General features: G+C 35.4%; 1 protein-coding gene across 3 annotated transcripts in view; it reads left to right on the top strand.

Annotated features, from left to right (window-relative positions):
• LOC104473273 (serine palmitoyltransferase 1) overlaps positions 1-14,113 on the top strand; it is a 40,198-nt gene that overhangs the window by 22,817 nt on the left and 3,268 nt on the right. For 2 of the 3 annotated variants that reach the window (XR_015261440.1, XM_086770476.1), the window contains exons 6-14: positions 1,963-2,095; positions 3,747-3,876; positions 5,692-5,781; positions 6,498-6,605; positions 8,011-8,106; positions 8,418-8,514; positions 9,788-9,842; positions 12,673-12,790; positions 13,656-13,729. Coding sequence is in view for 2 of the 3 variants with exons in the window: in XM_086770476.1 (XP_086626602.1) it covers positions 1,963-2,095; positions 3,747-3,876; positions 5,692-5,781; positions 6,498-6,605; positions 8,011-8,106; positions 8,418-8,514; positions 9,788-9,842; positions 12,673-12,790; positions 13,656-13,729 (901 nt within the window). In the remaining variant the exon portion in view is untranslated. Of the gene's footprint in view, positions 1-1,962; positions 2,096-2,252; positions 2,329-3,746; positions 3,877-5,691; positions 5,782-6,497; positions 6,606-8,010; positions 8,107-8,417; positions 8,515-9,787; positions 9,843-12,672; positions 12,791-13,655; positions 13,730-14,113 lie in introns of all 3 variants that reach the window. The other variant, XM_086770477.1, reaches the window with a different exon arrangement.

The following is a 14,113-nucleotide window of genomic DNA, read 5'->3' as shown; positions in this document are numbered from 1 at the left end:
CCCTCCAACCTCAAGGTAGATCTCCGGGTGAATTTTGTAAATAATTGTTTAATCCTAAACAACATCTGAAACCCATTTAGGACACAGAGCAATAGGAGTATGCTGGCTTGCACATCCCAAGGATATTCAAAATTCTCGAGAGCTGATGTGACTCGCTCAAAAGAAAAAGGGAAGGTAAAGGAGTATGGGAAGGTACCCTCCTCTGACTTCCCCATAGATTGGTTCTCCGGGGACAAAAAGAAAAATGTGTGATTATTAATAATTCTTACCAAATGGCATCCAAAGTACGGAGTTGCCAGCAATGCCGAAAACAAGGACCAGATTAATTTCATGACCAGTGATGATACCGTATCATAAGCCAGTAGTGCCCAGTAAATCAAAATGAGAATTCTCATCCATTTCCGAGAAGTGATAAACAACACCAAAGGAAATATGTGATGCAACTTAGGAGAGACATAACACAACCATGTGAACACGTAGTACAACATTGTGACCAGGGACTCAAATAAAATAATGAGCACTTGTAACAACTTTAACACACTCTAGTCAGATCTGTCCTTACCTCAACTCTTCGAGCCCCACGTTGGGCGCCAAAATGACTGTGATGGTTTAGCCCGAATCACCTCACACAGTTTCTCGCTCACTCTCCCCCTCCCCAGGGGGATGGGGAGAGAATTGGGAAGGAAGGAGAACTCGTGGGTTGAGATGAAGACAATTTACTAAAATAAAAGGGAAAACTACAATAATAACAGAATATAAGGATATTAAAAATACACAAAGTGAACAATATGTGCTTTCTCACCACCCGATGTCCCAATGACCGATAAAGCCCGTCCCGAGCAGCGATCACGGAAAACAAAACCGAGCAGCAAGCAAAGGAGCAAAAGGGAGCCAGCAAGGTAGGGGGAACGATGCCAGCAAAAACAAGCAGGAAGGATGGATGCCAGGAAGGCAGATACCCGCCCTCGCCTGCCCCCACTTATATACTGAGCATGACGTTTATGGCATGGAATACTCTCTTTGGCCAGTTTGGATCAATTATTCTGTCTGTCTTTCACCCAGCTTCCTGCATCTGCAAATTAGCGAGACTTGGAAAGCAGGACGGTGTCCTTGGTCTCATTCACAACAACTGGTATCATCAGGGTGTTTATGAACATTCTTCACACACAAAATCCAAAACATACCAGCTACTGAGAGGAAAAATTAACTCCATCCCTGCCAAAACCAGGACACACGGCTTATTTTGCTTAGGCAGAATACTTACTACTGTGGTCACTCTCCTGCAGCAACAATCCACTCACCATGTGGAATTACCCTTCTTAATCTTAATTTAGTGATGTTTGGTTTCTAACATGGGTCACTTTGACTGAATTAGTTTGGGAAATGCTTGTGTGTGTAATTGTGTCAGTTTATCTTAAGGGTGAGTAATCTCTAGCATGGAAATGGTGACCTTTTCAATTGGCTGAAGTGCATTCAGGAGATTGTATGTGATTGTAGCCTGACCAGAGCATTTTTTTGTTACAGTGATAGTTGTGCTGTATGCAGTGGAAGCATCAGCTTGGAAAAACTGACAGTCTCCCAACAGGACCTCATTAATTGCCATATATTACATAGCTATTTGTTGTCTGACTGTAGTGACTGTGCTCCCTAGTGACAGTCCGGGAACGCTGCATCATTTACTTGTGGTCTAATCACAAGCAGATTTTAATTACCATTGCGTAAGAACATAAGAGAACTATATTGCATAAGTATTTTCACATCTGTCAAAGCTTCTGATTAATATTGTGTTCTGTGTCGGTTTAAATAAGGCTGGATTGGTTGTTTTTTGGGAAGTTCTTTTTTATAACACTCTTCCTTAAAGTTAACATTCTGTTTGCATCAATTAGACAATTGCTAAAAGCAATGATAGGCTTTTTGATATGAAAACAAGTCAATTATCTTTTCAATTTTTATCTAAAATAGATGTGCACTTAGAATTAGAAGAACGACTAGCAAAATTCATGAGGACAGAGGAAGCTATTATATACTCATATGGATTTGCAACAATTGCCAGTGCTATTCCTGCATATTCTAAAAGAGGGGATATTGTGTTTGTGTAAGTATTGTTTTCTACTTGGGCAATTCCAGATTCAATTTTTCTTTTTTTTTTGCTGTTAATCATATTAAGTTAACCATTTAGAAAATGATGCTGGTTTTGATCAAGTATTTTGTTGTACAAAGCTCAAATATCTTTTTTTTGCCAAATGCTCCAGATCAAATCAGTTACTGCTTTTATCATGGAAGAGCAGACTTGGGCCCTCAGCTGGAAAAAAAAACACCCTCAAACCTGTGCGTGCAAGAACTAACAGAAGTCTGATACCTAGTTTTCTTCTTAAGAAACTGTGCAGTCATTTGCTTTTCTCCTGTTCACTGCTGGCTTTTCACCTTTCTTGCAGGACAGTTGTTCCCCTCCTGCATATTTAGTGGGATAAATATCAGTACATGTTAAAATAACACAAGAAAAGCTTTGCAGGGTCAAACTAAGGATTCAGCAAGCCCGGTATATAGTCCCTGAGAGTAGCCAGTCATAATTTGTCTAGGGAAGAGTAAAAAACCAGGAGAAACAATGTAACAATACACAAAATTTTCTGGGCCAAAGAAGAGGGTTTGAATTTAGTAGGAGTTGATGGATTTTTCTTAATGCTTCCTATTCTTTTAATACATTTGTAAATCTTTAATATCCACAATGCTTCTATGACATGTAATTTTACAGTTTAACTTGAACATTTTATGAAAAAAAAAAACACGAAAAACACCTGTTTTGAATATAACACCTGTTAATTTCAATTGATGCATTTGGTTTTTAGACGGTGAACTGATGCATCTTCTCCATGCAGGGACTGAGTGTGTGGCTATGTGGGGCTTAGCTACCTGCTGGGGTTACACTGATATTTTTGTATTTGTCTGCCAAAACCTTTCTTCAGTAATGTCTTTTCTAAGTGTAAGGCTTGCAGCCTATTTAACTTTTACAGAAGTTCTTTCATAACTTTGATCAAGTTTTTTGGTCATCCTTGAACATTTTCTGGGTCAGCTTTTTTGAGATAAACGACCAGGATTGTGCACTTTTCAAGACGCCAGTGTATCCTGGATTTAGCTATCTTGGACTGCTTCAGGATCTCACTATATTTAAAAGGAACTTTGTTGGAATTATTGCATTTAGCATGTGCAGAAGGTTTGATTTCATTGCCATTTTTAAAAGATTACTCAACAAGCAACTGTGAAATTGCATACCCCGTCATGCTCAGAGATTTGCTTTTCAACACGTAAAAATGGCTAATGCCTCTTTGAACACTGAGATAGTAATTCCCAAAGGATATTAAAAAGCAGGTTTTGAATACTTGGAGGACCACTAAAAGTTACAGGCACATCTTTGCGCCTTTTTTGTAAGACCCAGAGCAAAATGAGTGAGAGGTTTCTGTGATGATTACCATGTTATTGTACCCGGTCCATGGAATGCTGTCACATACAAACAAAAGGACTCGTGTACACATCGAGGAAAAAACATTGGCTTGCTTTTAGTGCCTATAGTGCATAGGAAAGTTGAGAAGCTTTGGAAATGAGTTTTCAAATGATAAACAAAATAGATGATGCTTTAATAAATCTATTTTTAATCACACCTGAGTACAGATGTCTGCTCAAAACTACAACTTTCTTTGTGTAGTTCTTAAACTGAGTGCAAACTTAGAAAGGACTTGCTGTGTTTACAGAGATGAAGCTGCCTGCTTTGCTATTCAGAAGGGATTACAGGCATCTCGTAGTAACATCAAGTTGTTTAAACATAATGATATGTCTGACCTTGAACGATTGTTGAAAGAGCAAGAGACTGAAGATCAAAAGGTACCATTCCTTTGAAGAAATATTTGTACCCTTTTGTGCCACCTCCCCCAGCGTGTTTTACTGGGTTATGTAGTGAAATAGATGCAATGCTTATAGGCAGTTATTTGGTTTTCATAAATTTTTATTGAGCAGTTAATGTTGCTTATGTAATTACGATAGTTTTTTAAAAAAATATTTATTTATTTATTTGCATTTGTCTGCATAACCACTGGAAATGAGCTCACAGGTATTGGTGGTGGGGGAATATCTTTATAGGCAGAAGACTGAAATGTGAGATTATTTTATTTTTAAGAAATACTATTACAGAGGTTTTTTTTATCTTTTAGAAATTTGTGTAACTACATTTACCTAATAAGTCATGCAAGTTAATTGTCAGCTCAAATGCCACACTGTAAAATCAGCATAAAGCAGCTAGTCCTGACCCTTTCATTTATAGAATCAACGTGGTATTTTTTTTTTCTTAGACTCTTCCCCTGTCTTGCACTCAAGTCTTTAAATGTCCTCTCGCTTGAAAAATTTGGATCAATTTGATGGCTTGTTTCTCATTCTGACATACAAAAGGATGTCCAAAAGCAGCTACTAAAATCAGGATCAGCAAGTACAGATGAGTTGGTTAACTTAATTTTAAAAGAATTATCTGAAACCCATCACCATCATGTACCTCGTCCTCCGAATACTGGAAAGTTACAGACAATTGGAAGAAAGCTGATTTTGTGCTAAAACATAGAAAAAGTAAAGTAGATAAACTGCATAGTTGTAAGCCAATCAGCTTAACATTAGTCTAATTCAGTAATGGATCTGATTAACAGCAAATTTACAGACAATATACTAGTTAACATACTTTCAAGGAAAATACATTTTGTCAGATAATCTTTACATGAGTTTTTAGATGTGGTTGACAGACAAATTGTATCTGTTTGTGTAACACATTTGTTCTGCTAGAGCAGATTTAGCTACATGGTTAAAGTTTCTTAATATAATAAACTGAATGTGAACATAAAGTTGGTGGCCAAGAGCTTTATATAGACCATGTGTGTATAACTAAGACATACTGACTAGGAAAGGGTAGATCTTACCACTACTGTTGGTCCAACCTGTGGAGTGGACTGTGCTTGGTTTTGGTGCCTGCCACTCACAAAAGTCCATTAGATGTTCTCTCAGTCTTCTTACAAGAACTGAAAAAGGTATATATTAATATTCTTGATCAGAAGATATCGATAAGATTTAAAGTAAATACCAAGAGAAAATAACAAAACTCAAATCATACCACTGAAGTTTAAACAGAAACCAGTGCAGGATATTATGGTTCATATTGTCCAGAGATCAGACAATGAGATTGTAACTTGAAAGTTATGAATACTTCTAGATTGTGTTTTATGAAGAAACTGCTTGAGAGGTTTGTGCTGCACTGAGAATCCTAGTGCACAAACCACTTGTTGGAAAGCTTTCTAAACGCTCAGACTAATGATAAGTGTGACCAAGATTTACAGTATTTGTTCTGTAGTTGTATTGTTTGTATTTTATTCATAGAGTTCAAAAGCTTGCAAATATTTGTTGCAAAACAAAGCATCTTAAATCTTGTGTAAGAGTTAAATCTTTAAAATTATTAAAAAATAAAGAAAAACGAGTCCAATGAGGCATTTCGGCTTTTGTTACAAATGAAAAATGCTAAGTTTACACTAAAGTAAAAGTTTACTTGAAAAATAGACATTATCTTCCTTCCCTTCCCATTACTGTCCTTCCCTTCCAAAAAGCCTCAGAGTTTCGCTTGTTAGTAGCAATTGATATGAACTGAAACCATATCTTTCTCTGAAGAATCCTCGCAAGGCTCGTGTAACTCGAAGGTTTATTGTAGTGGAAGGATTGTATATGAACACAGGAGACGTTTGCCCTCTTCCAGAATTAGTAAGTGGTTTCAGTTTGCCTTTTAAACTGCGTATGAAAACGTGTGGCTAATATAATATAGTATCATATAGTTAAGCCTATGTAGAAAAGCTCTGCATGCGTGATTTTTGTTTACCTTCTTGCTTTCTCAAATGTTCTTGAAATGGTTATCTTACATTGTTTTTAAACTTCTGGTCAGGATTAGGATTTTGAAGCTATATATGATAGGACTTGCAAATGAGTATCTGGTTATGGTCTTAGTTTTTAACCTGTAAAATATACTATATTTTCAGTTATGCTGTATGATACTAAATCGTTAACCTAGAGTTAGAGCTAAAAAAAAATGCAAAGTTTCAAAGCAGCTTTCAAACAACTGTCATAAACAGTGACTCGAAGGAAAATATTTGCTATTCAGAATAAATTGGCTTTTTGTGCAGGCTATATTCTAGAGATAATGGAAGAAATGCTGTGAAAATGCATAATCTTGAAGGTACTTGATAGTCTATTTAAAAAAAAAAGATACATTAACATTTATGAAATACACTCTAGTCTTACATGGTGAAAGAATTTTTAAGACTTTTAAAATGTCTTAGTGACGGAACACAACTCTAGGGCTGACATTTTTGCAGTACTCTAGATACTGTACTTAACCTGTCTTAGCAAAATGGGTGAGGAAGATAAGGTAAACAAATTCTGATTCACTTGACTTGTATTTTATATAATTTGCTCTGTTTTAGATAAAATTGAAGTATAAATACAAAGTTAGAATATTTTTGGAGGAGAGCCTTTCCTTTGGAGTTCTTGGAGAACATGGAAGAGGAATTACTGAGCACTTTGGAATAAATGTAAGTGCCTTTTTGTGAGTTTTGTTGTGAACAAGAGACTTGTATGGAAGCAAATTGCACAATTGATTTCTTATACCTGTGGCATTAACAATGTTTAGTAGTGCATGACAGAAATTTAAACATACTATTCTTTTTCAGTCTTAAAATGTTCAGGTTTGGAACTTTTCTTTCATGTGCTTACTTGAAATAATTTTACTTACCTTTAGTGGAAAGATATAAAATAATTTTACAATGCATAATTTTGTCCTTTCTTCGGACACTCAGTGGGATGATGATTGTAGTGTTTTTCAGATGCATACCCTTAAAACTGTCATACTTACACAGAAATATTTAGGGGCTAGGGGTAACTCGGAAAAATCTCAGTGTATAGCCAGCCTACTTTGCTCTATTGCCTTTTACTTCAGTGGGGAAAAATAAGATAAAGATTTGATGGTCCTTTCAAAAATGGTCTTACTACTTTACGGGCAGATAAGCCAAACTGTTTTTCCAAGAGTCTACCTTTTGTGGTGTTTATTCAGCTGAGGAGTACTTTGGAAATCCAAACCAGTAGCCTTGCAGTTGTTTGCTACCACAGCTGCTTGAGCTGGGAAAGCAAGAAGTGCTCTTTTGGTTCCCAATGTCTTAGTGTGGAGCATCTCTTACTACATTTTGATAGTGTCTGAGTTCAGCGTGGAAGTGAAATATCAGATTCTGAGAATTCATTCTGTCTTCCCCTATCTCCTATTGTTTTCACTTTAAGTGTCTTACTACCAAACGTGGAAAAGAGAAAATGGATAGTAAACAGCTTTAGAAAAGGAAGCAAACAGATGCTTGCCAAGTATCAGCTGAATAATTTGTGTCTATGTTAAATTCATTTACAAATATAATCTTTCATTTTTGTCTGCTCAGAATATGAGTTTGTAGCAATGGTCATCAGCATGCATTACAGAGCATGGCAAAAAAGCGTTTGCAGCTAACAAGTCAAATAAGACACTTATGTCTCTAAGGTTCAAACTCTGATTTAACTAGGCTTATGCTTAGTTTTAGCCACTAGTTCTAACTCCTGCTGTCTGCAGTGGGACTACTTACATTCTTAAAGGACACTGTCACACAGAGTGCTTTGAGGAATTGTCACCAGTATCTATATAATTTGTTTCTTCTGTTTGTGTTCTTTACATTGAAATGCCTGGAAGAGAGTCATCCTATGTAAATTATCTGGAGATCCATAAATCTCAATTTCTGAGGTTTTCTTGTATTGCTTAAAGTTGTTATTTCAATTGTAGCTTCATTTTAATATGTGATAGTTTGGCAAATCTTCTGTAGTATTAATCATAATATGAAACAAGATACTTCTTTAATAGATTTGTCTTAATGTAATAAAATGTAATAAAAGTGTCTCTGAATAACTTTTTAATTTAACTGGCAGATTGATGATATAGATCTTATTAGTGCAAACATGGAAAATTCTCTGGCTTCTATTGGAGGATTTTGCTGTGGAAGATCTTTTATTATTGACCATCAGGTAAGCCAGGTGTGATTTTTATATGATGTGTTAGTTACTGACTCATAAATGAGAGTTAGTTACTCATGTCAATTTGCAAGGAGTGTTATGATATAAATTATTATGCAACATTTGATTCCATACAGGGACTGGTTCTAAGAAATATTGTAGGTGAATTGGAGACCTACTTTTAAATCCTTCCATGAGCTTGTATGTGTGGAGGAGAGGTTGCTTAAATGTTCATTAATTTACTTTTAAAACATTGTCTATACTGCTATAAACAAAAAAAAAAGCAATTTTTTTTTTTAAACTTTTTTCTTTTTCCCCTACAGCGGTTGTCTGGTCAAGGCTACTGCTTTTCTGCATCCCTACCTCCTTTGTTAGCTGCTGCTGCTATTGAGGCTCTGAATATTATGGAAGATAATCCAGGTATTTAATTCAGGAAAATCTTATTCTTCAGTCTTTCATCACCCAAAACTAATAACTCATACTTCTCCCTACTTTGATTCCTCACTGTTTTACTCTTTTAAGTCCTCTCTCTTTTTCAGCTACTTAATTTTACAGGCATGATTCATATAATTTCCCATACTGCTTTTGTTCTTCAGTGTTTCCTCCCTTTTCCTTCTTCCAGCTGAAAATGAGCAACTTAGTTGAGGCTAGGAGGGACAGAAGTGGTTATGACTAAGCAGATAAGAAATTATTATTCTGCTTTATAGACTAGTGATATGCTTCTTCCTTGAAAGCAAATTCCTTCCAGACGGGAGGGAAGGTTAAAGCGAAACAAATGGGAATTTATTTCCTGAGAACTGAAAAACCCTTTCCTTTACACTTGCACTGCACAATTAAGGTTTTTTTCTTCTCCAAGTAAGCATCCAGGTAAGAATCTCAGGAATGATCATAGTGCAAACACCCACAATTTTGGCAGGACCAAGTACCAGATATTTGGATAAAGTTAGCAAGCAGGAGTTTTTGCGCTAGGGATCAGAGAATTGCCCTTGTTGCCAGAACCTAAGAAAGACTTTTTTTTTTTTTTTTTTTTTGGCGGGAGGTGGAGGGGTGTATGAGAAGGACAAAATTGGCCAAGTCTTTGTGTAGTTGTTTTTAACCTTCATTAGCCTCAACAGATTGGAGGACTTCTGCAGAGAGATGCAGTATTTAATTTCTTACAAATAGGTAAAAACTACTGGGTAGCCTACATCTAGTCCTCAGAAGTTAAACAAAAGCAAGAAAAAAAATAAGAGTAAATTGCGGGACTGTTTCCTTTACCAAGGAAAAGAACCAAGGTTTGCAGATCCAGGAGTCAGAGTTTTCTGTTGAATCTGCAGTGACTTGGTGAAAGGATCAAGGAGCAGAGTCTGCATAGCTGTGTATACTTTATAGATATAAATAAATTGGACCTGCCATTTCAATCTCAATAGCAAGTGTTTGTGTTATCCTTTCCACATCATCATGAACCACTGCAGCTGATGTAATGAGATAAAGGGAAGTAATGCATTTGTCAGATCTTAAGTCTGTCATGTCCAGGCAGAAATGTGAATCAGTATGAACAGCAGTGAAAAGAGTACTTCAATGGATATGTATATCTTAGTTTTCCTTCGAAATGTATTTTTTTAAATCTTAAACTTACAAAAATGTAAAGTAGAAACAGGATAGCTAAGCCTTTTCTTTTTTCTTTTTTTTTTTTTTCTTTTTGTGCCTTTAGACATTTTTCAGACTCTCCGGGCTAAATGTGAACGAATTCACAGAGCTTTGCAGGGGTAAGTATGGTTTTTTTTTTTTGGTTTTTTTTTGACTGTTATTGATTTGAGCATGCCTTTTTAATGGCAACTTTAAAGAACTCTCCTTGCCCTAATCTATTCCTGGTTTTACAAATACTTGGACTGGGATATGTGCACTAAATTTTGTGTGTATTAAAAGAAGAAAGGAATCCCTTTCTAGCTGTCTCTGTTATGCTACGAAAATGAGTTTAAACCTCATTGAAATAAGATTATACCTTAATGCTAGTGAAGATATTTGCACATCCTTACACATTTAAGTCTTCAGGAGAGTGTGGTAACTTTCAATGGTATGAAGTGTTGATAAGCATTTTGAAAAAATGTCTAAGTAAAAGTATTTGGGGTGTAGCTTAGCTCTTTCGGACAGTTCAATGCACCTTGCATTCACCTTTTATACAATATTGTTCTTACATATGAGACTTGAATGTTAAATGGTAATAGAAGTGTTCATTATTCTGGATAATACACAGAAAGTTACTAGAATTTATCTGAAAAATAAGGATGCTGTTTAAAATTTCCTAACACTATCCCATTTTAAAAGATGGCTATACTGAATAATTATTTTTTTCTGACAGGTTTTGATACTAAAAATATATATAAATTACTGTGACTATTCAATGACTGTTTAATGTGCAGAATAGATATGTTAGCTGGTATTTTACAATTTATTTTCTTCAACAGTTTTCTGTTAGATACTGCAGAAATGAATAACACTTAAGAACACACAAAATTTATAATGCATGATTGATTATACTAGCTGATTTTTTTTTAGTATTAGTCACTTAGTTATTCATTATTTTAAATCAACAGTTTCCGGCTTAGCTGATATTTTGTGTTAGAAATTTAGCTACATTCAATTTATTTGGAATGATACTACCATCAAATAATCCCTGTCTCCTTTGGCTGTGTTCTGTTTCAACATGGGTTTAGAATGCATAAACTTTCAGATCAAAGACACTCAGATGACCCCACACTTGAAATCAAAATTTTAGAGTAACTTGAAAACTGTTAGGGGCTCTTCTTTGCTAGTAATAGAGTGTTATGATTAAAGTAAAAGAAGAATAATTGTCATGTTCTTCTCTACCAGTCATTTTTAGGTGATAATTATAAATACTTTTAAAATACAGGGAAAAAAATAAGGAAAAACTATCAACCTTTTATTTGTTAGTATTCACTGCAAAACAGAAGCCAATAAGGCATGGCTAGTACTTTTCTGTCCTGTGACTGATTCTACTTTTTCACTTAAATTCAGTGATTAGTACAGTGACAAATCAAGAAGTAGAAAAAAGGCCTGAGTGTCTGTAATAGGACTTTTGTATTCTTGCCTTACGGAAAACTGTGTGGCAAGATAGAGGTCCAAAAAAGGAAATAGTTCTTCTAGATCATACTGGAAAGACCTTGAAAGACTTAACAAAACCAGGGAATTGGGCAGCCCTGTAGTAGGAGAACTATCCTAACAATTGCATAAAGCAGTATCAGAAAGAAGATTTGAAGTAATGTTTGCAGAATCCATTGTGTTTTTCTTTTTTTAATGAATAACCACACTAGAAAAAGTATGCGATGGTTTGAAGAGGAGGCATAGTTTTCAGAAAGAGCTTTTTAAATGCTGTCGTGTTAAATGCACTCATCTTCCCTGCCTAACCATGGCTGTTTCTTGACTTGAATTCTTTATGGTGCTCTCACTATGAATGGAACTAACTCTTGGTTTAAAAGAGAGTGTAAAATGGTGGTAGAACTGTACACAAAGAAAGTAGGAAAGAATACACAGCTTTTCTCCTTTCTCGTAATAGAACAAATACAGCAAGAGGAACAAATTAAAAGTAAAGGAAATCTTTCTTTTAGCCGAAGTGTAAATAACACATGAGATTTAGGACTTGACATATAAGGACCAGTGCATGATTAGCATTCCAGAAAAATGTTGGTTATGGACTATGGTGGGAGAAGAAAACATAGTGTTGTTAGCTAGAGGAATGAATGATGTTTATTTCTGTTCTGGGTACAAGCCAAGTGCCAATTTGTGGAAGAAATGGAAGAATTCTTCTGAATCCTGCATAGAACTACTTTCTTACTGTCTGTGGCAGTTTATGAAGCATAAGAGAATGATGTAAAAGAGGGGATGATTAACACAGGAATATTCTTAACTTTCTTGATCTTAGATAAAGTACATTTCTGTCTTGTATTTAAGAATATCTAGTGTCTTAGATACAATGTGTCTCTGTTGCAGGGAGACAGGATGAATGGGACAGAATTTTGTGGTTTTTTTAAAAAGCATGACAGTAGCAGGTAGTATTCCTTATATAGTTCACTACTTATTGCATATCCTACGCCAGCTGAGAATTTTCCAATAAAGCAAGTTTTCATTGGGGAAAAGCAGAATTATTTTTAAAGATTTTTCCCTTCCAGAGAAACATGACGTTTTTTGAAAGGAGACCTTGTTCTAGTTTGCTCCAAAGACTTGACTTAACTAACTGTGTTTTTGTCAGCAACATACAGACTAACGTTTCTTCTATATCTTCGTAAGGATTCTTTCAAAATTGTTAATCACTTTTGCAAAAGGAGGAGTTACTATTGTGACACAAACTTGCTCAAACTACATTTAGTAAACTCCTTAGAAAAGACATTCACTTGATAAGTTTTGTTTTCTTTACCTATTGCAAACTGAAAGGCACGTGTTTTGTCTGCATTAGTATTAGTAAAGTGAAATATCCCTCCCTTCTCACTTGCCATCTAGGAAGGGGAAACACTTACTATCTCGAACTTGAACACATTTGTTCAAGCAGGATATGCATTAAAGGCTTTTTATTCATTTTAGGATTTCTGGCTTAAAAGTCGTGGGAGAATCTTTTTCTCCAGCATTGCACCTTCAGTTGGAAGAGAGTTGTGGATCTCGAGAAAATGATGTGAAGTTACTCAAACGAGTTGTGGATTATGTAAGTATCTCTATAGCAATTAAAATAGATCATTGCCTTTGAATGTGAATAGTGAATGAAGTGCCTATGGGTAGGGAGGCTTGTTGGGTGACTTGTTGGAATGTCTTGCAGTAATGCTGTAAGAAATCAATTTTCTTTGCTGACTATAGAGCTGTATTAAAACCATCTTCGTACCATTTCTTGCTGCAGATTTTTAGGTCTGTAGCACTGGATAAAAGTATATATTTGACCTTTTACTTCAGAAAATAGTTATTTCCTGTTATGTAAAGTCAAGTTAAATTTGCATATAAAACTGGCTTAGAAAACTTCATGATTGTTCAAACCTTTAGCCTTTATTCTTATGAACTGAGTTCTAGTGGTGTATTTTAACCATTTGAGGTCTAGCTTTATGTAGTTCTGCTTGTTGAGTCATGAACTTGCTTTTTGTGGGAAGAACCTAATGTTTTATAAGTAGTATTTTTTCAGTCTTCAATACACATTGGTTCTCTTTTTCCCCTATGAAGGAGATGAAGGTTGATGAAGAAGTGTTATATTTCAGGTGGCAGGTAAACAAGACTACACAACAAAAAAACTCTGAAATTGATTTCCTTGAAAATACACTTAAATATGATTTAATAGCCTGCTTAATACAGCATTTTGGTTTTCTTACTTAGAGATGAAAGCTAAAGAAGCTACACGCTAACCTGTTTCATATGTTTATGCTGTGTTAAAATTACAGATGATTTTGCACAACCTTCAAAACCTCCATTTGGGAAGCAACTTAACAGTTAAACTCGTAAAAGTTAGTTATATGTATTTGGTGATCAAAAGAATATGCCATCAGAACTTCCCACATCAATGACTGCTGTATTTTGTTCCTCTGTAGTGCATGCATAGTGGTATTGCATTAACTCAGGCCCGCTATCTGGAGAAAGAAGAAAAATGTCTTCCTCCTCCCAGGTTAGTAGAAAGTCAATACATTATATCGTTTTATTGGATATGACCCTCTGTCACTTTTTACACAATGTAAGTGGTCCTGTAAAAAATGGGAAAGGCTGCATTTTGAGCTGTATTTTCACTGAGTGTTACAGGATGCTAATACCCAGAAATAACTGTGTCATTACTACCTGAATCTCAGTCATCAGCATGCTGCCTACTACCAGGCATATTTCCGTGAGCTGCATGTATGCAGGTACAAAAGATAACAATCAAATTTCTATGGTGTATTGAGGGGGAAAAAAAGTAGTCTGATCATTTCTGTTTAGTCATATGTCTTGTTTCTGGTTGAGTTTGAATTAAAAATTTCCCTAGAGATAGTGATTTTAACATATTAAAATTAGTACA

This window comes from Chlamydotis macqueenii, chromosome Z, assembly GCF_036417535.1.
Source record: "Chlamydotis macqueenii isolate bChlMac1 chromosome Z, bChlMac1.mat, whole genome shotgun sequence".
NCBI lineage: Eukaryota > Metazoa > Chordata > Aves > Otidiformes > Otididae > Chlamydotis > Chlamydotis macqueenii.
This window is presented reverse-complemented; position numbering and strand designations above follow the sequence as displayed.